Raw genomic sequence first — 27,574 nt, forward strand, 5'->3', positions numbered from 1 at the left:
TCTATTGAAATTGAACCTCAGTTCATGAAAATAAATAGCTAGTCAGCAACTTAACCCTGTTGCCCAAAGCTAACGTTATGAGCAGCCAGCTAGCTTCATCTGGCTAGTGAGGCTCGACCGCACCAGTTTACGTGTTGTGAAGCTAGCCACAATACGGATTAGGCACAATAGTGGAATTTGCGGTTTGCCTTCAAACTAAAAGTATGTCATTGACAGTAATGCAAATGAATACAAATAGCAACTTTTATTTGTAAGGCTAACTGCAAAGTCCACTATTGTGGCTAATCCTTATTGTAGCTAGCTTCACATAGATGGGTCCGACCACCATTCATCAAATAAGAACTGTCTTATAAATTAGGGTTATTTTAGATGATGACACCTAGCTATATAGTTAGATAGCTAACTATAGCTACTGAAACAGATGTTGTGTTATTTGACATGTTGTATTATTTGTGTGTGTGTGTTAAGGTTGGGCGATTGTGTACAAGCCTACATCGCCCGATTGCGCCCCATAGCGATCCTCGATAGTCGATCACTATGGGGGGGGGGGGGGGTCTTTCTTATGGCTACCCATGTATTTCCATGGAAATATGAAGTTTATTTGGAAAGTAATAAATATATTTTTAAAAGCATTCATGATTTGAGGAAATGTAATATACTAACTATTACTCTTGTTAAAAATATGAAATGGTATTACATTTGGTGAAGAGCACATTATGACTTGTTTAGGACTCGAAACTCAAAGTTTAGGACTTGAGACTTGACTTGATACTTGTCGGTCTTGACTTGAGACTTGACTCGGACTTGCCTGTCTTGACTCGGACTTGCCTGTCTTGACTTGGGACTTGACTTGGGACTTGAGTGCTAAGACTTGAGACTTACTTGTGACTTGTAAAACAATGACAATGACTTGGTCCCACCTCTAGTTATTGGTATCAGTATCGGGTTTTTTTGGCAAGGAAAATATCGGATATCTGTATCGGCCAAAAAGGTCATATCGGTGCATCACTAATTACTACCTGAAAATACATTATGTACATGATTGACAGTTGGTATTTAGCAGTCATAAAAGTATGCCTTATTTACTTTGAAGAACTCCTAAAATAGTAATTTTGTCAGACAGCATAGGCAGCAGCTCAATAAACATTAGATGAAGACTAGGAATGAAATAAAGTCGTCAAATAAAACAAATGTAATATACACAACAACTGAAATATTTGATTAAAGTAAAGTAATGTGAATAACTGATGGTTAATAAGTGATGAGCAGTAATGGGCCGTCACTACCATCATGGGACTTTTATTCATTTTTTGGTTCTGTGTTGTTACAGCATTCAACCCACATAATGCATAATGCACTTACTGTATAAAAAAACTATCGAAAACGAAAACCGTGATAATTGTTTTAATAATCAAACTGAATCTGAACCGAACTCAAACAGCACTAATCGCTTAGCACTAGGTTGGAAGTAAACCCCTAAACACACAGCAACCACACGCTACCAAGCTGCCTCATCCTCTCCCCTCTCTCTTTGTCATGAATAGATCAGGCTCCATGCTTGAACAGGCTGAACATACAGGCTTCCGGGATTTTCTCTCCCAGCCAGGCAGCCAGTGAACCAGCCAGCCAGGCAGCCAGGCAGTAAGGCGGTGGACCGTGGAGCTGTGTCTCTCGCTGTGCCTTCTGATATCCTGGATAAATCCTCCTCCATGCAACGGTTACTGTGGTAACAGCCATGATGCTGTGGATGTGAGCAACAGACAGCCAGGCAGCCATGATGGTTCACTTTGCATGGCATTGTCATACATGGAGACAGGGAGAGGATGTGAAAAGAGAAGACACATACTGTATGTGAGGAACACGGGAGGGAGAAAAAAGGAAACAACCCACAGTACTGAATGCACCAGAGAGTAGAGAATTGTGTTCTACTGTCTAGTTCAATTTAATCATGTAGAAAAAATGCTATAAATGATTAAGTACCTCAAACAAGGAGGATTACACCGAATGAGACTCTTTCAATTCCACATCCTGATTGGGGCACAGATTCAATTATGAATAAATAGATGAAGCAACAGACAACCGAGCAGGTCCATTTGTGTTGTGTCCCAGGGGCAAGGGAAACTGAGAGCACGCCATACTGGCCGGATGTGATACAGCCTGGATTCGAACCAGGGACTGTAGTGACGCCTCTTGCACTGAGATGCAGTGCCTTAGACCGCTGCTCCACCCAGGAGCCCAACAGATATAGCATAGCGCTTTTCCAGATGCTCAAAGAGTTTTACAAAGGAGGAACACTCACCTCACCAATCACCATCAACATCATCTACATTCAGCAAGCAGGGGCGTCAATTGGGTATGGCAATTTAAAATAGGTTACTAAAATCATTCCAATCCCAATTAATAGACAAATGCAGTTTAACGGTACTAGCGAGATGACTTTAGGATATTAGGACCATGCTGACGCCTGGGAGCAGGAGGGAAGGCTGTTTGTATGGCTGGCTGGCTTTATGGAAAACAGTGCAGAGGTAAAGATGGCTGTAGTAGATGGCTTTGGCTAGGTAACTGCTGTTTGCCTTGACATGAAACTAAACTAGAGGTGTAATCCCAGTGCGGAGCTAGTGCATAGCAGACAGCTGTTTGTAGAATGTTCAGTCCCCTATTGACTGAGGGGAATGAAGCTACAGCAACAAGCTGATAATGGCTGGAGTCCATTTTGCTTGTTTTTTTTCGGTTCTCCAAATTGCATTTTAGAGTTTTTAAATTGTGTAGAAATTCAGTAAATGAGCTTACATTTTCAAAAAAATCCTTGGAGGGGAAAAACCCTGTCACATTGCCATACCCTAGGTTTAGCTGAAATTACGACCCTGTCAGCAAGGCAGCCTCAACAGCTGTAAACACAGGGAGCTCTTCTAGATTACACATACATCATTTGGCTGTCACTGTACTTCAATACCCAAAAAGCTCTGACTGTGTAATACCAGGTTAACAATTCTATTATGATGAAGTTGCCAACTTCTCCCACCACACAACATGCTCCACTTTCTCCATCATCACTCAAATCTCTCCATGCATAATAGCCACCTGAGCCACTACAGTAGATGCTCTTTATGCTGCCTTGCTTTGGTGGTGGTGAGGTGAAATGTGACATTTGAGGACTGTCTAGCCCTTAAAGCTACAGTCTGGGATCTGGGAATCTATTCAATTGTCATTTAAATTCATTTTTATGGCTGTTTTTCAAATCGCAGACTGTAGCTTTAACCGACAGCATTGTCTGTCTGCTCCAGCAGAGACTGCAGGCCGGATTTTGCGTGGGCCAGCTCTCTCTAGCCTCCCCTCTCTCTGGGTCTCAGGGAGAAAGGTGCCTATTAAAATTAATGGGCTGGCAGAGGTTATTCAGCACGGCCACCATAGACAGAGCTCATTCCACAAGGGGAACATAATGACCACCACAGAGGAACGACACCTCCTCCCCCACGCCCTGCCACCCAACACCCCTGCCCACCTGCTCAACTGTCACAGGACCAGACACATTAAATATGGAGGAGGAAGGTTTATCTTCTCCTTACCACCACACCGTGCTCCGTCCATTCAGTCCCTTGAATAGAATACTACCACTTCAGTGTCTGAGGTTCTGAGGACCAGTCAGTGGACAGACAGCCTCCTCAGTCTCCTGAGGCCAGGGATTCAACAGTGATGAAGTGCTTCACAATCGCTTTAAATGGACCTTGAACTGGGAGACCAGAATAGCTAGAGGACTTTTTCAATAGGTGAACGGGCTGGAGAAGACTGCCCAGAACAGAGTGTAATGGAGAGGCGTCATCGATGACCTATGCTCCCTAAAGAGCAACGGCCCTAGGTAAGTCAGTATTTTCGAAGTCCAGGCTGTGGCTGGCGATAACAGCCGGTAATTGACCATAACTGCCGGGAACTGACAGTAAGAGTAACTGACCTTTTTGAGGCGTCCGCTCTTGGTGCCCACGAAGGCCACGCAGTATCCGTTGTAGACGTAGGAGGTGACGGAGGTCATGCGGTCCCGTGTCTCTGTGTAGAGGGTGTGTCCCGTCACCAGCTGAGAGCCGCCTAGGGGCTGGTTGATGTCCAGACCACAGAACGAGTCATCGATGGGCACCGGCTGGAGGAGAGAGAAGAGGGGTTAGATACGGAGAGGGAGGGAGAGAGGGATGGAGGGAGAGAGAGAGGGAGGTCAGAGATACTATAGAGAGAGGCAGGGTCAAATGGTGAGAGAGTGAGGGTTCTATGAAGAGAGACAGAGTAGGATCAGAGAGAGGTGGTTTTATATCTAGTGAATCCTGCTGTAGCCTACCAGACAGACTTCTGCCTTTCTGTTCCACTTGGTAGACATGTCTCTGCTGTGCTTGACTGAGCCCCACCTTGCCTCCTCACACAGGTATATGATAACTTCAGGGCAGGAGGAGGAACTTTTACCATGTAGAGCTTCTCTACTCTGCAGGTTAACATGTTACAGTGATGGAATGGAATGGACAGGTAAACAATAACTAGAGAATCTGACTGGAGGACTTATGACCTGACTTTGGTCCATCCAAGAGAAAAATGACCTGTCAAAATGCCTGATAAAATCTCATTCTCAACAGAAATACAGTACCAGTCAAAAGTTTAGACACACCTACTCATTCAAGAGGTTTTCTTTTTTTGATATTTTCTACATTTTAGAATAATAGTGAAGACATCAAAACTATGAAATAACACATATGGAATCATGTAGTAACCAAAAAAGTATTAAACAAATGAAAATAGATTTTAGATTTTAGATTCTTCAAAGTAGCCACCCTTTGCCTTGATGACAGCTTTGCACACTCTTGGCATTCTCTCAACTAGCTTCATGAGGTAGTCACTTGGAATGCTTTTCCAACCGTCTTGAAGGTGCTCCCACATATGCTGAGCATTTGTTGGCTGATTTTCCTTCACTCTGTGGTACAACTCATCCCAAAACCATCTCAATTGGGTTGAGGTCGGGTGATTGTGGAGGCCAGGTCATCTGATGCAGCACTCCATCACCCTCTTTCTCGGTCAAACAGATCTTACACAGCCTACAGGTGTGTTTTGGATCATTATCCTGTTGAAAAACAAATGACAGTCCCACTAAGCGCAAACCAGATGGGATGGCGTAGAATGCCTTGAATTCTAAACAAATCACAGTGTCACCAGCAAAGCACCCCTACACCATCATGCCTCCTCCTCCATGCTTCACGTTGGGAACCACACATGCGGAGATCATCCGTTCACCTACTCTGTGTCTCACAAAAATCTCAAATTTGGACTCATCAGACAAAAGGGCAGATTTCTACTGGTCTAATTTCCATTGCTGTGTTTCTTGGCCCAAGCAAGTTTCTTCTTATTATTGGTGTCCTTTAGTAGTGGTTTCTTTGCAGCAATTCAACCACGAAGGCCTGATTCATGCAGTCTCCTCTGAACAGTTGATGTTGAGATGTGGCTGTTACTTGAACTCTGTGAAGCATTTATTTGGGCTGCAGTTAATTGCCGATTTCTGAGGCTGGTAACTCTAATGAATTAATCCTCTGCAGAAGAGGTAACTCTGGGGCTTCCTTTCCTGTGGTGGTCCTAATGAGAGCCAGTTTCATCATAGTGCTTGATGGTTTTTGCGGCTGTACTTGAAGAAACTTTCAAAGTTCTTGACATTTTCCGAATTGATTGACCTTCATCTCTTAAAGTAATGATGGACTGTCATTTCTCTTTTCTTATTTGAGTGTTCTTGCCATAATATGGACTCGGTCTTTTACCAAATAGAGCTATCTTATGTATACCACCCCTACCATGTCACAACACAACTGATTGGCTCAAATGCAATACAAAGGCAAGAAATTCCACAAATTAACTTTTAACAAGGCACACCTGTTAATTGAATTGCATTCCAGGTGACTGCCTCATGAAGCTGGTTGAGAGAATGCCAAGAGTGTGCAAAGCTGTCATCAAGGCAAAGGGTGGCTATTTTGAAGAATCTCAAATATAAAATATATTTTGATATGTTTAACACTTTGGTTACTAAATTATTTCATATGTGTTATTTCATAGTTGTGATGTCTTCACTATTATTCTACAATGTAGAAAATAGTACAAATAAAGAAAAACCCTGGAATGAGTAGGTGTGTCCAAATTTTTGACTGGTACTGTATAAGAAACTATGCAGAATCACGACAGTGCAGTCAAAATATTTCCAACTGTCCTTAGTTAGGAATTGAATTCCACATCACATCAGCGGAGGGAGGGACTAGGCTGTTGTGGTGATCCAGGTTAGGTCAGAGTGTGAGTGGCGGTGACAGTGGAGGAGGGACGGTGGCCTCAAAGTGCCATATAGAGTAAAGGAGATGTCCAGGAGAGGGCTGGGACTGGGAGGAGCATCATTCAGAGGTATCAGGGCAGACAGACAGACAGGCAGGGCACATTGATCACTGACACACAGCCACACACAGCCACAGTGTGTGTGTGTTACAGATCAGGGGCGGGGTCAGCCACACTGATCACTGACACACAGCCCCTACAGCCCCAGGACCCAGGAGCCATGGTTGTCAACCCGTCCTCCCTCACTACACTACACTACACCAAGCTACACTACACCATGCTACACCACACCACACTACACTACAGCACACTACACAACGCCACACTACGCTACACCACACCACACTACACCACGCTACACCACATCACACTACACCACGATACACCACATCACACTACACCACGCTACACTACACATTTTACATTTACATTTAAGTCATTTAGCAGACGCTCTTATCCAGAGCGACTTACAAATTGGTGCATTCACCTTATGATATCCAGTGGAACAACCACTTTACAATAGTGCATCTAACTCTTTTAAGGGGGGGGGGGTTAGAAGGATTACTTTATCCTATCCTAGGTATTCCTTAAAGAGGTGGGGTTTCAGGTGTCTCCGGAAGGTGGTGATTGACTCCGCTGACCTGGCGTCGTGAGGGAGTTTGTTCCACCATTGGGGTGCCAGAGCAGCGAACAGTTTTGACTGGGCTACACTACACCACACCACACCACACTACACCACGTTACACTACACCACACTACACCACACCACGCTACACCCCACCACACTACGCTACACCACACCACACTACACCACCCTATACCACACTACACCACACCACCCTACACTACACCATGCTACACCACACCACACTACACTACACCACACTACACCACGCTACACCACACCACACTACACCACGCTACACCACACCACACTACACCACACCACACTACACCACGTTACACTACACCACACTACACCACACCACGCTACACCCCACCACACTACGCTACACCACACCACACTACACCACCCTACACCACACTACACCACGCTACAACACACCACCCTACACTACACCATGCTACACCACACTACACTACACCAGACTATACTACACTACACCACGCTACACCACGCTACACCACACTACACTACACCACACTACACCACACCACGCCACACTACACCACACTACCCTACACCACGCTACACCACACCACACTACACCACGCTACACCACACTACACTACACCACACCACACCACACTACACCACACCACACTACACAACACCACACCACACTACACCACACCACACTACACGACACGACACCACCCTACGCCACACTACGCTACACCACACTACACTACGCTACACCACACTACACTACACTACACTACACCACACCACACTCGTAAAGCCTTTACAACCAGCTTAGCTTTTCATGAGCAGAGCAAAAAGCAATAACGCTGATGGGCATAAACGCCTCAGCCTCGTAGGCGCGCGCCCTCAACCCCCGCAGAATCAACACCATTTCCTTTTATTTGCAGCTCCCAAAATAGCATGGATGGAAGGGATGGAGAAATATATAGTAGAACCACTCCACTGTGATACAGGAGCTAAGCAGGAAAAGGGCAGCTAAATGCCTGTGATTAGCTGTGCTTATGTCTCTTAATCGGGAACGTAGAACATGTCTAAAATGATTTGAGCTGGTTTCTGTTTCTGCGTGCTGTGTAGTGGCCTTATCTGGGGATCTGTGTCTGTCACAGACAGAGAGAAACAGTCTGAATCAGATGAGCGATCTACAGTGGGAGCTATAAAAAGAAGCTTGAGGAACTAGCTTGTGTGTGACTGTGTCAGACTCTTACTTATCAATAACTACTCCCACAGACACCAACGTCATGTACAGACAGACTCAGGCTTTAAATCTGTTCCAAGGAGTCTCAGTCTGATAATGGGATTCAGAGCATTTGGTTCTGATTATATCTAAATGGTTTGGATGATGTAAGCTTAGTAGGCTTGGCTGGAAACCTAAATCCTTTTGGATCTCATGTAGTCGTGTTTTCCAAAAGCACCTTACTATGGATATTGGGGGTTTATTGTTATGGTCTATATATCAGGGATGGGCAACTTTAATAGGGATGGGGGCCACAAAAAAATCAGAACTCATCATCAAAGAAAACAAAACATTACATGGGCTTGCTCCTACCTGTCTCTCCGATTTGGTCCTGCCGTACATACCTACACGTACACTACGGTCACAAGACGCAGGCCTCCTTACTGTTCCTAGAATTTCTAAGCAAACAGCTGGAGGCAGGGCTTTCTCCTACAAAGCAAAATTTTTATGGAATGGTCTGCCTACCCATGTGAGAGACGCAGACTCGGACTCGACCTTTAAGTCTTTATTGAAGACTCATCTCTTCAGTAGGTCCTATGATAGAGTGTAGTCTGGCCCAGGAGTGTGAAGGTGAACGGAAAGGCACTGGTGCAACGAACCGCCCTTGCTGTCTCTGCCTGACCGTTTCCCCTCTCTCCTCTGGAATTCTCTGCCTCTAACCCTATTACGGGGGCTGAGTCACTGGCTTACTGGTGTTCTTCCATTCCGTTCCTAGGAGGGGTGCGTCACTTGAGTGGGTTGAGTCACTGACGTGATCTTCCTGTCCGGGTTTGGCGCGCCTCCTAGGTTCGTGCCGTGGGGGAGGTCTTCGTGGGCTATACTCGGCCTTGTCTCAGGGTAGTAAGTTGGTGGTTTGAAGATATCCCTCTAGTGGTGTGGGCTGTGCTTTGGCAAAGTGGATGGGGTTATATCCTGCCTGTTTGGCCCTGTCCGGGGGTATCGCCGGACAGGTCCACAGTGTCCCCTGTCCTCTCCTGTCTCAGCCTCCAGTATTTATGCTGCAGTAGTTTATGTGTAGGGGGGCTAGGGTCAGTCTGTTATATCTGGAGTATTTCTCCTGTCTTATCCTGTGTCATGTGTGAATTTAAGTATTCTCCCTCTAATTCTCTCTCTCTCTCCCTCTCCCTCCCCTCCCGGAGGACCTAAGCCCTGGGACCATGCCCTAGTCCACCTGGTCGTGCTGCTGGTCCAGTTTCGACTGTTCTGCCTGAGGCTATGGAACCCTGACCTGTTCACCGGATGTGCTACCTTGTCCCGGACCTGCTGTTTTCGACTCTCTTTCTCTCTACCGTAGCTGCTGTCTCTAACTCTGAATGCTCGGCTATGAAAAGCTAACTGACATTTACTCCTGAGGTGCTGACCTGTTGTACCCTCTACAACCACTGTGATTATTATTATTATTTGACCATGCTGGTCATCTATGAACGTTTGACCATCTTGGCCATGTACTGCTTTAATCTCAACCCGGCACAGCCAGACGTGGACTGGCCACCCCCCAGAGCCTGGTCCCTCTCAAGGTTTCTTCCTAGGTTCCTGCCTTTCTAGGGAGTTTTTCCTAGCCACCGTGCTTTTACATCTGCATTACTAGCTGTTTGGGGTTTTAGGCTGGGTTTCTGTATAGCACTTTGTGACATCTGCTGATGTAAAAGGGGCTTTATAAATACATTTGATTGATTGATTGATTAGGAACACCTGCTCTTTCCATGACATAGACTGACCAGGTGAATCCAGGGGAAAGATATGATCCCTTATTGATGCCACTTGTTAAATCCACTTCAATCAGTGTAGATGAAGGGGAGCAGACAGGTTAAAGAAGGATGTTTAAGCCTTGAGACATTTGAGACATGGATTGTGTATATGTGCCATTCAGAGGGTTAATGGGCAAGACAAAAGAGTTAAGTGTCGTGTCTGACTATGATTCAATTATATTACATGCTATTTTATCAAATAGATTACCTGACGTTTAATTGATTACGTGATTGAATTAAACCGTGCAACAATTAAACCATTAATAACCTGGGGCACCAGGGAAGCATTCATATATATTGAGCAGTTATCTCCCGAAGCCACTCTCTAAAAGATCTGAAGATCTTTCATATCAATAGCAGTCAATTATTAATCTTCACCTCGATTGGTCTAATTCTTATTGTCGTAAGTACTTGGTTATCTGCACGTACCCTAGCTAATAAGTTGAATCAGCAATACACAAATTGGCTTAATTATGTATTTACTAAATACCTAAATAATCACGCAGAATTACATGAACTCAGCAAAAAAAGAAACGTCCTCTCACTGTCAACTGCGTTTATTTTCAGCAAACTTAACGTGTGTAGATATCTGAGACATAAACTGAACAAGTTCCACAGACATGTGACTAACAGAAATTGAATAATTTGTCCCTGAACAAAGGGGGGTTTAAAATCAAAATTAACAGCCAGTATCTAGTGTGGCCACCAGCTGCATTAAGTACTGCAGTGCATCTACTCCTCATGGACTGCACCAGATTTGCCAGCTCTTGCTGTGAGATGTTACCCCACTCTTCCACCAAGGCACCTGCAAGTTCCCGGACATCTTCGCTGGCCATGGCAGAACACTGACATTCCTGTCTAGCAGGAAATCACACACAGAACGAGCAGTATGGCTGGTGGCATTGTCATGCTAGAGGGTCATGTCAGGATGAGCCTGCAGGAAGGGTACCACATGAGGGAGTAGGATGTCTTCCCTGTAACGCACAGCGTTGAGATTGCCTGCAATGACAACAAGCTCAGGCTGATGATGCCTGTGCAGGTGTTGTTGTAGAATGTAGAATGCTTTCGACATTTTGTAGAATCCATGCCCCAAAACCACTCCTGCATTGGGGTTGTTGTACTGTTGATAGGTGAATCTTCGCCCCAGTGTGAGGTCCAGAGTGCTCTGGAGCAGGTTTTCATCAAGGATCTCTCTCTACTTTGCTCCGTTCATCTTTATCTTGATCCTGACTAGTCTCCCAGTCCCTGCCACTGAAAAACATCCCCACAGCATGATGCTGCCACCACCATAGAGATGGTACCAGGTTTCCTCCAGACGTGAAGCTTGGCATTCAGGACAAAGAGTTCAATCTTGTTTTTCATGGTCTGAGTCCTTTAGGTGCCTTTTGGCAAACTCCAATCGGGCTGTCATGTGCCTTTTACTGACGAGTGTCTACCATAAAGGCCTGATTGGTGGAGTGCTGCAGAGATGGCTGTCCTTCTGGAAGGTTCTCCCATCTCCACAGAGGCACTCTGGAGCTCTGTCAGAGTGACCATCGGTTTCTTGGTCACCTCCCTGACCAAGGCCCTTCTCCTCCGATTGCTCAGTTTGGCCAGGCGGCCAGCTCTAAGAAGATTCTTGGTGGTTCTAAACTTACTCCATTTAAGAATGATGGAGGCCACTGTGTTCTTGGGGACCTTCAATGCTGCAGACATTTTTTGGAACCCTTCCCCAGAGCTGTGCCTCAACACAATCCTGTCTCGGAGCTCTACGGACAATTCCTTCGACCACATGGCATGGTTTTTGCTCTGACATGTACTGTCAACTGTGGGACCTTATATAAATAGGTGTGTTCCTTTCCAAATCATGTCCAGTCAATTGAATTTACCACAGGTGAACTCCAATCAAGTTGTAGAAACATCACAAGGATGATAAATGGAAACAAGACGTACTTGAGCTCAATTTCAAGTCTCATAGCAAAGAGTCTGAATACTTATATACAGTAAATCAGGTATTTCTGGTTTTATTTTTAATACATTTACAAATGGGTCCTATTATGCCTGGAGGAAACCAAGCACTGTATTCCACAGTAACAACCTCATACCAACGGTCAAGCATTGTGGTGGTAGTGTGAGGGTTTGGGGATGCTTTTCTCCCTCAGGACCTGTACGACTTGCCTTAATAGAAGGAACCATGAAATCTGCTCTGTATCAGAGAATTCTACAGGAGAATGTCAGGCCATTCATCTGTGAGCTGAAGCTTAAACGCAGCTGGGTCATGCAGCAAGACAATGATCCAAAACACACAAACAAGTCTACATGAAAATGGCTAAAAAGGAACAAATTTGAGAATGGCCTAGTTCAAGTCTTGACCTAATCCCAATTGAGATGTTATTGAGTGATTGGGTGGTGCATAACTTTGTTTATGAAATAAATGAAATAAGTATGTCATTGTTGTGTTATTTGTTCACTCAGGTTCCCTTTATCTAATATTAGGTTTTGGTTGAAGATCTGATAACATTCAGTATCAAAAATGTGCAAAAGTAGAGACAATGAGAAAGAGGACGTATACTTTTTCACGGCACTGCACATATACAGTATATATTATTATTTTCATCATTTGTATTTTATTTTGAGGAAATTGGTCCGTGGACCGGGCCGCTAGTTGCCCATCCCCTATTTATACCAATAAATATTGGCGATCTGGAGTCACTAGCTAGATTTCACTCTTGGATTAATCTGGTGCTAACAACATTGATTACCATTGCCAGAGTTGTGCTCTATAAATAGAATACCCCCATTGACTGGTGGCATTAATCGATATTTAACAATCACATAGCAGATCAACTGGACAGGGGGATGGTGATATATCCACGCCTGAACTTCAGATTTGTTCAGGCTTGTCTACTATTATGGTGATATTTTTAATACAATATTATGTCTCAAATGCAAACAATGTTGATAGTAAAGTGAAGGTTACATTCACTCCCTATGATTGACATAGTTAAACTTTCTAAAGCAGAATCAGATGTCTGGACACTGATGTGAACAATAAGTGTCTGATTAGCATTTCACACGGTCCCCCTCAACCTCCTGACCTCTACTCCCCATTACTACACTATGGGAAGCTATAGCTAGGTGACAGGGATGTGGACACAGGTTCCGCTCCATCTCAGGAGACAGTCAGGATCAATAGTGGATCCTCCTATTTAGACATGCATAGTCGTGAGTATGGTTGAGTAGCCAATGACCATGGATAGAGAGGAAGAGAGAGTGACACCAGCTGAATATGTGAGCCCCATCAGTGTTACTCCACATACACCGGAAGGCTTAGTATGACTGTGAGCTTCCAGACAGTATAGACCAAGTCTGACCCTCATGTAAAGTTCTTTTTTCAATACATGTTATCTATATGAGTTTATTTTAACATTCAGGACTAGTGTATTGGGGAAATTTGATTTTTTTTCCCCCTTTAGGAAAGCAGCTGTGCACAGAACCTCAGCCCCATTTAGAAAAAACAACCATGCCGCTTGAGGGAGATTGAACGAAAACACAGTCAAGGTTAGCATACCAGAGGACATATCCAGCTGTTGGGGTGTAATATGAACGGGCTTTCAGAGATCTTCATCTGTTGACGTCTATCTGCATAATCCATTAAACATCATTACATGCAACATCTCTTTATCTGCTGGGCTAGCCGCTAGACACATTTCCTTGGCTAGCAGAGGACAGAGGAGAGGAGGGTTGATACTATGGAATGCGGCTCGGAGTTTAAGGAACATTCTAATGAGGGCTGCTGAACTGAAGGAGATAGGAGAGAATGTTGGAGGAGGTCTGGGCAGTGACGATGGTCTCACTGGGGGCTGCAAGAGGATTCTCCTGGGCCCAGTTTTTCAAAGGTTATCTATCCGGATTTCACCCACCAGATAGGATTAAATGCATAGACATAGAATAAATAGAATGGACAAACCATTGACTTGAATGGGGACAGTTCTATTCGTTCTATTTCCATACATGTAATCCTACCCGGTAAGTGAAATCCAGATAGATAACTTTTGAAAAACTGGGCCCTGGGGACTAGAGAGGCTATAGTAGATCTTATCTGACTCCCACGGTGAGAGAGTGAAAGCCTTTACACCCGCCTCTCTCTCTCTCCGCCTCCTCTCTCCCTCCCTCCTTCTCCCTCTCTCTCTCTCTCTCTCTCTCTCTTTCCCTCTCCCTCTCTTTCCCTCCCTCCCTCCCTCTTTGTGGTGCTAATGAAACCAAACAGTGCAGGCCCCAGATAACGTCTCCCTCCGCTTCACAATCACCTCTGACATTGCACTAATGGGGAATTTAGTGATGTTAATAAAAGCGGTCAATAGAGTGCCCAGGGGGACTAGCACAAAGGCAACCACACACTTCTGATCTCACCGGGGATATCATTAATATGGCCCAAAATATATCATCCTCTGTACACCCCAAACCCATCCCCCGGCCCACACATACGCTACATACTGGCATTAACATGCACACAGACACACAGAAGACACACAAAAGACACAAACACTTTCAAAATGAGACAACATGCACTTGAAGGCAATCACTAACAAGCATGTCTAGCCTATAGACTTCACACACATACATGCACATCCTACATGTCGTGGAGACTAAACACTTAGGCCTATAGTCATTAGTGTTCATAATTCCCCTTTTAATTCATATTAGCAATTAAAGACCAAAGACACGGAGGAGCAGGCAGGACAGACGCCTTGTGGGACTGAATTAAAATAAAGAAACCAAACTGTGGCTGACAAGATGTGGCTGATATGTGGCCTGGTATTAGAGAACAGGGATTTCAGAGAGGAGGGGATGGCTTGTGGTCTGGCTGCTGGTACACTAAATGAGCTCGCCTTCTCTCTTTCTTTCTCTCTCTCTCTCTCGTTTGCTCTCTTTCTCCCCATCTCTTCCCCCTTCTCCCTCCCCATCTTCGAGGGCAAAGAGTGTTTCTTTGGATTGCATTGGAGTAGAATATAATCACTTTGGTGTTCGCCAAGGAAAATAAATCCCCTCCTTAATTTGTGAATATTTCTCAGTCATTCAGATAGTCCTTAATGTGCCTGTTCTGCTCCCCGAAGCCGCAAAACAATTAGGCCTAATTACATGTAGTGTGAGAATGATTTGATAAAGGGAAATGTTGTATCCCTGCAAAGTAGAGCAGTCAAAGGCAGTTATCTTGATTGCTGTGTTTGTTATTATTATGAGTGTGTGCATCCACCGTAGTTCCTCCCAGACTCGACCTTGTCGTTTCCAGGGTCGTTGGTGAGCTGGGGTTGCTGCCCTGTTGTTTAATGTCTAGAGGAAACAGAGCGGTAGCCTAAAATCCAGATTTGTTTTGTGCTACTCCTTGTACTCCGTGTAATATGCAAAAAATGGAGTGGCAAGGAGTGTAATGTTAGCACAAACAGACTGTTACACATGATATTAGAGCTGAGTTGAGGAATGGCTCTGTAAGCTATTACCAGCGGTAACCTCAGTAGACTACAGTCAGTGTAAAATGTAAATGAATTATTCTGCTGGCTTTCTACATTGAACTGAGGCTGATGAGAACTCCCAGTGGAAGGGAGCTGTCTGCTTCTTGGTAAGTGAACGTTGAGGTGTGAATGGAAACAGAGGCTGAATAATGATGTCTGGTTTGGTTTCACTGTATCAATGCCTACAATAACCTTGGACTTGCACTGTGTAAGATGAGTCTAGCACTATTGTACATTGTTCTCTGTAGAAATGGTAACAGACCACGTGACTCTACTGAGCCAAAATGGTCATTGGGTATGATTACAGAGAGAGAACTATTTACAGTATGTGCTTGAACTTCACACTATTTACAGTATGTGTGTTTGAACTATGCACTATTTACAGTATGTGTGTTTGAACTATGCACTATTTACAGTATGTGTGTTTGAACTATGCACTATTTACAGTATGTGTGTTTGAACTATGCACTATTTACAGTATGTGTGTTTGAACGATGCACTATTTACAGTATGTGTGTTTGAACTATGCACTATTTACAGTATGTGTGTTTGAACGATGCACTATTTACAGTATGTGTGTTTGAACTATGCACTATTTACAGTATGTGTGTTTGAACTATGCACTATTTACAGTATGTGTGTTTGAACGATGCACTATTTACAGTATGTGTGTTTGAACGATGCACTATTTACAGTATGTGTGTTTGAACGATGCACTATTTACAGTATGTGTGTTTGAACGATGCACTATTTACAGTATGTGTGTTTGAACGATGCACTATTTACAGTATGTGTGTTTGAACGATGCACTATTTACAGTATGTGTGTTTGAACGATGCACTATTTACAGTATGTGTGTTTGAACGATGCACTATTTACAGTATGTGTGTTTGAACGATGCACTATTTACAGTATGTGTGTTTGAACGATGCACTATTTACAGTATGTGTGTTTGAACGATGCACTATTTACAGTATGTGTGTTTGAACGATGCACTATTTACAGTATGTGTGTTTGAACGATGCACTATTTACAGTATGTGTGTTTGAACGATGCACTATTTACAGTATGTGTGTTTGAACGATGCACTATTTACAGTATGTGTGTTTGAACGATGCACTATTTACAGTATGTGTGTTTGAACGATGCACTATTTACAGTATGTGTGTTTGAACTATGCACTATTTACAGTATGTGTGTTTGAACGATGCACTATTTACAGTATGTGTGTTTGAACTATGCACTATTTACAGTATGTGTGTTTGAACTATGTACTATTTACAGTATGTGTGTTTGAACGATGCACTATTTACAGTATGTGTGTTTGAACTATGTACTATTTACAGTATGTGTGTTTGAACTATGCACTATTTACAGTATGTGTGTTTGAACTTCACACTATTTACAGTATGTGTGTTTGAACTATGCACTATTTACAGTATGTGTGTTTGAACTTCACACTATTTACAGTATGTGTGTTTGAACGATGCACTATTTACAGTATGTGTGTTTGAACTATGCACTATTTACAGTATTTGCTTGAACTTCGCACTATTTACAGTATGTGTGTTTGAACTATGCACTATTTACAGTATGCATGTTTGAACTATTCACTATTTCCAGTATGTGTTTGAACTATTCATTTTTTAAAGCATGAGTTTGAACTATTCACTATTTACAGTATGTGTGATTGAACTATGCACTATTTAGAGTATGTGATTGAACTATGGACTATTTACAGTATGTATTTGAACTATTCATTTTTTACAGTATAAGTTTGAACGATGCACTATTTACAGTATGTGTTTGAACTATTCACTATTTACAGTATGTGTTTGAACTATGCACTATTTAAAGTATGTGTTTGAACTATGCACTATTTACAGTAAGTGCTAAACTATGCACTATTTACAGTAGGTGTTTGAACTATGCACTATTTACAGTATGTGTTTGAACTTTGCACTATTTACAGTATGTGTTTGAACTATGCACTATTTACAGTATGTGTTTGAACTATGCACTATTTACAGTATGTGCTGAACTATGCACTATTTACAGTATGTGTTTGAACTATGCACTATTTACAGTATGTGTTTGAACTATGCACTATTTAAAGTATGTGTTTGAAATATGCACTATTTACAGTATGTGTTTGAAATATGCACCATTTACAGTATGCGTTTCTCTGTAGTTCCTTAACCTCTAAATGGGCCTTATTCAACTCTTCGTCTTGGTGCATTGCATGTGCTTCCTCAGCATTGTGTGTGTGTGTGTGTGTGTGTGTGTGTGTGTGCGCGTGTATGTGTGTGCGTGCGTGCATGCGTCCGTGTGTCTCCTCTGTAACTCACCGCTTTTGTGCACTGCACGTCTTTCCCCAGCAGCCAGTTGAGCTCCAGGTTGCCCTCTCCCTGGTAGCAGGACTGCAGGCGCTCCTTGATGCGGGCGTTGATGTCCTTGATGGTGAACACGCAGAGCGCAGAGTCATCTGGTGGCTGGTGGTACTGCTTCTGGCCCTTGGAGAACACGGTGAAGAGCACGTCGTCCGTGGAGCTGATGTTGAGCGAGGCGGCCAGCACGCGGCCCGGCTTGGCTAGGTAGGCAGCCTGCAGGAGACGGTACTCCACGCCATTCCTCACGCAGCCCACGGGTAAGGAGACGTACGAGTGGAACTTGTGGTCATCCTTGCAGAGGCGTACGATGCGCGAGGTGTAGAAGAGGTCGTTGGAGGATCCGCCTGATGACATGCTGTTCTCCGGCGTCTCGGGCTGGACGGTCAGGAAGTAGACGAAGGAACCACTGGCGAAGCCATACACGTAGTAGATGTCGAAGTGGGACACCAGCGCAAGCGTGTCTGACGGGATCTTTATCAGAGACGAGACGAAGTCCGTGTGGAGCTCGTAGTCAAGCATGGCTGAGGACTCTGGGTCGCGGGGCAGCTTACGGCTAGAGATGGTAGGGAAGTAGTCCTGCTTGCCGTCTACTGCCGTTCCGATGAAGAGAGTCCCGTCCTGGCCATGGGAGGGCACGATTACCCCGTACATGGTGCCTGTCTGGTTGACGCTGGAGAGGTAGTGCTCTTTCTTATGGGACGGCTCCACTAGGATAAACAGGTCGTCCAGACGAAGGAGTTTACAGACTCCCTGGTAGAGGCTACCGCAGGCCAGAAGGCGATTCTGGCTGTAGTCTATGAGGAGCAGCTTGTTGACATTGTTAGTGGAGGTCAGGGGTTCAGAGCAGGGCTGGACGATGAGGGGCGGGTAGCAGGCCTTGTTATCGTCCTCAGGGCCTGTGTCGTGGGACACCATCAGGGTCAGGTTGCCTGATAGCTTGTAGACACGGTTGACTGCTCCGATGTAGAGCGCCCCAGTTGTCTGGTGGACCGTCAGATGGTTGAAGGCCCACTCCCGGCGCTCTGGGTGGAAGCTGGTGAAGGTGGTCTGGCCTTGGCACACGGTGGCAGCGACAGCTAACACCCAGCAGCCCAGCATGGCCAGCACAGCGCCACGTGTAGGGCCCGCTGGGAAAGTCCTGGCGCTGTATTGTGTGACTCGCCGCGACCGTCGGCCCTCCATACCACTAGGGGCTGTGCAACAAGGCAACAGCAGACTGAACAGGGGGAGGATGGAGGAGGAGTGGGAGGGAGGGAGGCTACCTTCCTCTTTGTGTTCTCAAAGGCTAGGTTCAAGCTTTTATCTTCACCAGGGTCTTCACATGTTTCTGAAAGAGAGAAAGAGAGGTGGGTGAATAAATGAAAGTTAGCACATTGTAACTCACACTCACAGTCAAAGGGGAAGCAGATAACGGAAAAGGCCTTTCTTTTGGTCCCTCCTGCTGATTTGGAAAGTTCACCCTGGACAAGGCGATGAGTTAGGGAACAGCAGAATGAATGCTGACAGAAGACGTTGGCAGAAAACCTTTATCGCCACATTCCAGAGGAGTTGCTGGACAGGAGAGGTCTGATAAGACAATGAAGGAAAGTGAGCAGGTTATGGCTAACGGAAATTAGCATGACCTGAGTCCTGCTGCCTAGCTGCTTCATCAGGCCTCAGACACTGAGACAGTGGCTTTCTAAGAACACCACAAACCAACGGACTGCCCAGGGCACCACATTTCACAGATCAAGCCTCACCATGCACTGAAATGAGTCATACTACTTAGTGTCATCCACACATCAGAGAAGCACACTTCAGGCTAGTGCTCCACGGAGCCCCTTATTTAATGCTATAATGAACAGATGCCATGGGTCAAATAATACAAGGAAGAGGCTAAAAATTTCTTGACATTTAAACCAAGGTTTTAAGTACTCCAGCTAGAGAAAGACTTTTGAGGGTACAGCACAGCTAAAAACCAAAGGAATGATAAACACATGTATTGGGCTCATATTACCCTAAATCTATTTCTGGGAAGGAAGCATTGCCATCTCATTTTGGTTGTACCCCCTCCTCTATCCATGCTACTCATTTCCAATCTAACTGTGAAAACATATATCAAGGAAAGTTAGCAATTTATGTAACAATGCTTTGCAGACTGGCTGCAGAGATTTCATCCCCACCACAATGCTATAAATCAAGAGAGAGTGAGAGAGAGAGAGACAGAGAGAGAGCGAGAGAGAGAGAGAGAGAGAGAGAGAGAGAGAGAGAGAGAGAAAGGGAGAGACAGAGAGAAAGAGAGAGCCCCTCTTCACAGTTTATCCCCAGGAGTTAATTATCTGGTCCACGGTAGAGGGGAGGTCTGGATCTTATTACTGGAACAAAGTGAGAACAAATTGGGAGACAGATCCTCTGCTTGCAACCCTCCTCTCTGTCTGTTTTATCTTCCCACTTTTTCCCTCCCTTCTTCTCTCTTTCCCTCTCTCACCCCCCCCCCCCCTCCTCTCTCTCTCCCCCTATCTGCTTTTCTCCACCCCCACCCTTCTTATCTCCCTCACCCCCCCCCCCCCCCTCTCTCCATCCCTCCCTCTCTGCTCTTTAAGGTCTCTGTCTGTTCAACCAGGATATGAATCTATTAATTATTATTATTCAACGTTACTCTGTTTTTTTGTCCACCGCTGACACCATCACATCCTGCAGGGATTAATCATTGGCTCCGGAAGAATCCTTCCTAAATGAATCAGGACCCCGTTCGACATGCACATCTCACCCTCCTCTCCCTCTCTCCCTCGTTTTAATAGTGCATCCAATACCATGCTGTGTTTTCTCTCCCTTGATCAGTATTATTCCATCAGGACCAAGCAACGCCAGGCAGTGAGGGGCGACAAGTGGAGACAATGGCAGCGATGGAAGCAGCACATTGTGATATCAAGGATGATCAGGCATAGCGCTACAACAAGGGTAATTAGTGGCGTGCTGGACGAGGTAGCTGGGGACCGTGTGTGTGTCGGTGGGGACGCCAGGGGGGTGAAACGTGTCGGACACAAGCCTACATCGTTCGTTACACTCCACATTTGCATTTCACAGCAGCCAGTGAGGGAGAGCGGGAGAGAGGGGAGGGCAGCAGAGAGAATCAAGCCAAGGACGAGAATAGAGAGATGTGGCTGGACTAATCAGCTGTTTTTTTGATTTAGTAATTTGCATATGTCTGGATGGGGCGGGATATAGAGGCTATCTAAAGTGCTCCAGGTGGGTCTGATGGTATACAGCATATATATTTACACTCCCTCTCCACTTACACACACTCCTCCCTCCCCCGAGCCCTCTGCTGTCAAAACCTGGTAACTGTCATCCTGGGTTCCTCCCTCCAACCTCCATCCCTCAGCCCATAAACAGTGAGTTCCTAGGGGCTACCGGAGCCTGGCCTGGCCTAGCCTTGCGTGTGCTGGGGTGGGCTGAGGTGTGGGAGGTGGGTGGGCTGCTCTTAGGTGTCCCATAAAAGAGCTGGGCTAGGCTATAAACCAGGGTCAAGCCCCCTTCCTGCCCATCCTGACTGAACCACGGCTGCAGCCGCCATTCTGCTTCCTTTGTATGAGTGTGTGCATAGTGCTATGGAGGTGTAGAGCAGAGAGCAGAGCACAGTAAAACAGAGGAGGGGTGCATCCCAAATGGCAAAGTGTTCTTTATATAGTGCACTACTTTTGAACAAGAGCCTAATGGGATTAGGGTGCCATTTGGGATGCAGAACAGAGCGTATCCCTCTGGAGGTGTAATCAGGCTCCTGCTGAGGCAGCAGTTCTTTCCACCTCAAACCCCTCAGCCTTTTGCCCTTTAGGGCTTTAGAATGCATGGCGGCAGCTGCACTGAAGCAGAAGCAGAAGAAGAAGAAGCAGAAGAAGCAGAAGCAGAAGAGACTGAATGAATGAATGAACAGTGACCATAAATTACTTCTCAAAGGTCAACTGCTAATGTAGCTACCAGGAAGAGAAGCTGTACCAAGCAATGGAGCTGTGTTTATGCTGTTTTCCCCTCCTTTTGGCTGCTCTTGACGGGTAGGGACTCATTATGCTGCCAACCAAGGGATTTGAAGCACGATTGACTTCGCTTGTTAGTAGCTTTCTTGTTTGAAGCCACGTCGTCTTGTCTCTCCTCCTCGCTAGCAGACATATACAGCGGGAACTCGTGAAGCAATTAACATGCAAGAGCTAGTGGTGGTGAATCACGAGCCAGTCACTAATAGCCTAGACCTAGAGAGGAGTTGGGGCATCATGGGTGATACGCCTGGCTGAGTCTGTGGTAGCATTTGTAGGCTACAATGGAGACATTCTGGTCCAGGCTTGATTTGCTTCTGAGCTATAATGAACGGTAGGAATAGCATTGTATAGTACAAACACCTCTTTCAATTTACCTCCAACGCTACCAGTGTGTCAAACAGGCCTAATCTCCCAACCCAGACCCAACTCTTGCGTGCTCGATTTGTCTGTCACGAGAGACTACCAGTTAAACAGCAACTCCACCCGATGCAGAGCTATCTTTGTCTGCTCACTGACACATTGAGCCATCTGTTTTCTAAACAAGCCTTGTTTGTGGGTCAGCTTTGATTTGTTGACACATTACAACCGTGTAAATTGTAGCGACGCACAAAGATGTACTGGAGTGAAGACACACGTCAGCTAACGTGGGAATTACATCATCCCACAGGCGAGCTTAGAAAAAACCTCAGATTGCTCAGCTCACTAAATGCATCAACCCACTTCCTGGATGAATCAATCTGTCCTGTGTTTATCAACCATGCCATTTCATCTACCAGCTCATCATCATTAGTCAGTCTTCCAGCACAGGTCTTCCGACTGACCACCACTGCAGGCCCACTGTTACTCTACATCAGGGATCATCAACTAGAGTCAGCCGCGGGCCGGAAGATATTTACAAATCATTTGTCAACTGAAATATGCCCGCAAGAGGCCCGAACTAAACCAAAATGATTTCAAACCTCGCTTACATTCGTATACGATCACATATTGTATATCTCTATTATGCGTGGGAATACCTTGGAACAGATTTCCAAAATAAAAATCAACTGGAGCTGATTTGCTGGTGTTTTTACAGTATTTTATGTCTTTTATGTCCAACAATAAAAATAAGACGTTTTTTACAATGTTTTGCTGAGAAAACTTGGGTGGCCAAATAAAATCCCAGGCGGACCACCAGTTGGGGAACCCTGCTCTGCATGTTCTGACTAGTGTCAAACAGAAAATAACAAACAGATAATGAAAAACAGACACCAGAAGACATCCAGTCAACTAGTCTCCAGGCAGAAAAAGTATTGGCCAGCCACGTGATGTGAAGCTAAGACATCAACAACATACCATTGTGAACTGGAAACTGTGATCATGGTTTCGAAATGAACAATGCGTTTTTCTTAAGCTTCCCATTCATAATGAAACAGTTGGCATGATGGCATGCACAGCTCACCCATGCTGCTGCCTCTGAGTGCCTTGCTAACCCAAAGGGCTGCTGCTCCCTGTCAGCTCTTTCTGTCAACTCTCTACTTGCCAGAGCTGCTAGCGCACAATAGTTCACTATAGTGAGTCGCTTGTGCACTATATAGGGAATAAGGAGCCCTTTTGTTACCTCGTCTGCCTGTGTCCTACCTGGTCCCTGTACCCGAACGCTGGTGGTGCCCTCAGTTGGCTGCCGTTGGACGAACTTTGGGGGCAGTGCCAGGCCAGCAGCGGGCACAGGGAGCTACATGGTAGCAGCTAGGCTAATCTGTAGAAGTGAAGAGCTTGCCACACTGGAGGATGAGGTGAGGAGAGGAGAAGCTAGGACAATGACAAAACAGACCAACAAAACAGTACCTGACTGCTCTGGTCAGTGCTGTGGCCTGGGCACACGTTGTAGAGACGGAGCAGTATTGGAATGCTTTCAGTGAGCCGAGCCTATAGCTCTGAACCCCAGTCAACCTGCTGGAAGAGAGCAGCCGTTCCTCCCTCCTCCTCCCTCCTCCCTCCTCCCTCTCTCACTCCTCCCTCTCTCACTCCCTCTGCTTTGTGCCTCTTGACTTCCCCCACACTAAGCTCCTTAACAATGCAGTCAAAATTGTTTGATCTCCTAAATTCATATTTACAGACATTGTATTCCAGGAGATAAAGAACATAAACCAAAATCCAGTTACGGATTAAATCCAATTAATTGTTGTGGGATAGGGGAAAAAAATGACATATCAGAATTTCATGGCTCTGATTAATTCCGTTATTCCCTGAATGATTAATATAAAGCATGAAATTGAAACGGTTAAATAAAAGTGAGACGATACAATCTACAGGAGCCCAATTGGGTTTAAAAAAAACAACAAACAAATAACTTCAAGACATAATTAAGAATAATTGCGAGGTTTATAAAGTGCCTGGAACAGACTTTTGTGATTGGGTTAAACAAAGTGACCGTCAGCAGCAGAGATAGCAGCCATTTGCATGTTGCTATTAGAAATAGAACGTTTAATCTCCCCTGAAGGAAGGTCTTCTCTATAGGAGGAGACTATAAAAAAGGTGATTAGCGGGAGAGGTTAGTCCATTAGTCTTTATTTCTCCACTGACATGCTGCTGGAGAGAATGAGAGGGTTTCTGCTGTTATGTCTCGTCTCTTGTCGAGGAGTTAGAACAGTGATATATCTGCGTTCCTTTGTCTCCTTATCGGAGCATTGGCTGGTTCCGTCTGAAATGCTACCCTATTCACTATATAGTGCACTGCATAGGGAATAGGGTGCCAATATAGAGACAAAGAGAGGAGTTGAGGAGTTGAAGACAGTACTTAAATGTGTAAGTTCCTCTTTCTCATAACTACAAGAGCTGAATGTGACTGCAGTGGTAGTAACTGTCTCTGTGCCAACCCCTGTCTGTTTCCAATAACACTAAACCTATCATATCCAGCCATCCAGTCCACCACAGGGGAATAGCACAGTAGAGGAGAGGAGAATAGGAAATTAAGAAAGGAGGCGGCGAGGGATAACACCCTCACTAACCACAATAACTGTTTTCCTGCCTGTGCTACTGGTGTTATGGAGAGATTAGGTTGGATATCTCCTTCAACTAACAGCTAGGCCTATTCCTTAACGTCTGTAGCTGTTCCACGAAATGAATGCCTTTTTCGTCCCTTTGATATTTAAACAACTTCTTAAGACTAGGGGGCAGTATTTTCGTTTTTGGCTAAAAAACGTACCCATTTGAAACTGCCTATTTCTCAGCCCCCGAAACTAGAATATGCATATAATTGTCAGATTAGGATAGAAAACACTCTAAAGTTTCCAAAACTGTCTTAATATTGTCTGTGAGTTAAACAGAACTGATATTGCAGGCGAAAACCGGAGGAAAATCCAATCAGGAAGTCCCTCTTTTTTGAAACCTCTCTGTTCTTATGCATGCCTAACGTGCATTTAAAGGGATATCAACCAGATTCCTTTTTCTATGGCTTCCCTAAGGTGTTAACAGTCATTAGACAAAGTTTCAGGCTTTTATTTTGAAAAATGGGCGTGAAAGATCACATTGCGTAAGTGGATAGGTGGGGGCTCTCAGAGTGAGTTGTGCGCAACAGAGAAAGGCGGCCATTGTTTCTCCTGGTCCGATTGAAAAAACAACACTCCCGGTTGATATATTATCGAATATATATTTGAAAAACATCCAGAGGATTGATTAGAAAAAACGTTTGACATGTTTCTGTGGATATTATGGATATTATTTGGCATTTTCGTATGCGTTTTCGTGACCGCTCTTTCCGGTGGATTTCGGAGCATAATGCACCAAATGAACGGAGGTATTTGGATATAAAAGTAATATTTATCGAACAAAAATAACATTTGTTGTGTAACTGGGAGTCTCGTGAGTGGAACCACCCGAAGATTATCAAAGGTAAGCGATTAATTTGATTGCTTTTCTTACTTTCGTGACCAAGCTAACCAAGCTAATATAAGGCTAAGCTAATGTAGCATAGAAAGCTACACTCACAAAAGCTTGGATTTCTTTCGCTGTAAAATATATTTTCAAAATCTGACACGATAGGTGGATTAACAACAAGCTAAGCTGTGTTTTGGTATATTTCACTTGTGATTGCATGATTATAAATATTTTTAGGAATATTTTTTAATCTGATACGTTTGGAAATTTCCGTCTTCCTTTCAGGACCTGAATGAGGCTGTCGTTTTTTTCTTCATGACGCACAACCCAAATGGCGTTTTTTTTGTGATAAAAGTAATATTTATCGAACAAAAAGAAGATTTGTTGTGTAACTGGGAGTCTCGTGAGTGGAAACGTCTGAAGATTATCTAAGGTAATGTCACGATCGTCTTGCGGTGAGAGATTGGACCAAGGCGCAGCGTGTGAAAAATACATCTTCTTTTATTAGAAGAGAGAAAAACACGAAACGAACACTATACACAAACTAACAAAATAACAAACAGACGACCGTGAAGCTATATAGAAAAATAGTGCTGACACAAACACTACACATAGACAATTACCCACAAATGCATGATGCCTATGGCTGCCTTAAATATGGCTCCCAATCAGAGACAAATGAAAGACATCTGTCTCTGATTGAGAACCACTCAGGCAACCATAGACATACCTAGAAACATTCACTCAACCATAGACATACCTAGAAACATTCACTCAACACAAACTCATACACTAAACCAAACACCCCCTTTACCATATAACCACCCAAAACGACAAAACACAAACATTCCCCATGTCACACCCTGACCTAACTAAAATAATAAAGAAAACAAAGAATACTAAGGCCAGGGCGTGACAGGTAAGCAATGAATTTTATTGTTTTTCATGCTTTCGTGACTATGCTAATTTGGGGTTAGCTGATGTAGCATTGAAAACTACACTCACAAAAGCTTGGATATCTTTCGCTGTAAAATATATTTTCAAAATCTGACACCATAGGTGGATTAACAACAAGCTAAGCTGTGTTTTGGTATATTTCACTTGTGATTGCATGATTATAAATATTTTTAGTAATATTATTTGACTGTGGCGCTATGCTATTCAGCGTTGCTGATGACAATTATCCCGGATCCGGGATGGGTGGTTGAGAAAGGTTAAAGTAGAAATTGAGTACAAATATAGCATTTTAAAAGCCTGTTATATTAAATGAAGTGCCGTTTAATATAGACCACATGGACAATTCAATAAATCTATATATTTTTTTTTTACCCCCTTTTCTCCCCAATTTCATGGTATCCAATTGTTAGTAATTACTATCTTGTCTCATCGCTACAACTCCCGTACGGGGTCGGGAGAGACGAAGGTCAAAAGCCATGCGTCCTCCGAAACACAACCCAACCAAGCCGCACTGCTTCTAAACAGCGCGCCTCCAACCCGGAAGCCAGCCGCACCAATGTGTCAGAGGAAACACCGTGCACCTGGCTACCTTGGTTAGTGCGCACTGCGCCCGGCCCGCCACAGGAGTCGCTGGTGCGCGATGAGACAAGGATATCCCTACCGGCCAAACCCTCCCTAACCCGGACGACGCTAGGCCAATTGTGCGTCGCCCCACGGACCTCCCGGTCGCGGCCGGCTGCGACAGAGCCAGGGCACGAACCCAGAGTCTCTGGTGGCACAGCTAGCGCTGCGATGCAGTGCCCTAGACCACTGCGCCATCCGGGAGGCCAATAAATCAAAATTTTAAAATGAACAAAGACTTGCTTATGTGCCAAA

General features: G+C 44.6%; 1 protein-coding gene across 2 annotated transcripts in view; it reads right to left on the reverse strand.

Moving 5' to 3' along the window:
- The window catches only part of plxna2 (plexin A2), a 321,281-nt gene that overhangs the window by 257,695 nt on the left and 36,012 nt on the right, over positions 1-27,574 (reverse strand). The window contains exons 2-4 of one of the 2 annotated variants that reach the window (XM_071347745.1): positions 17,829-19,197; positions 3,950-4,132; positions 1,260-1,741 (exon numbers count right to left, since the gene is read on the reverse strand). In XM_071347745.1, coding sequence (XP_071203846.1) covers positions 1,535-1,741; positions 3,950-4,132; positions 17,829-19,052 — 1,614 coding nt within the window. In that variant the 5' untranslated portion in view covers positions 19,053-19,197 and the 3' untranslated portion in view covers positions 1,260-1,534. Of the gene's footprint in view, positions 1-1,259; positions 1,742-3,949; positions 4,133-17,828; positions 19,198-27,574 lie in introns of those variants that run through there. The other variant, XM_071347743.1, reaches the window with a different exon arrangement.

Source organism: Salvelinus alpinus, chromosome 17 (assembly GCF_045679555.1).
Source record: "Salvelinus alpinus chromosome 17, SLU_Salpinus.1, whole genome shotgun sequence".
Taxonomy (NCBI): Eukaryota; Metazoa; Chordata; class Actinopteri; order Salmoniformes; family Salmonidae; genus Salvelinus; species Salvelinus alpinus.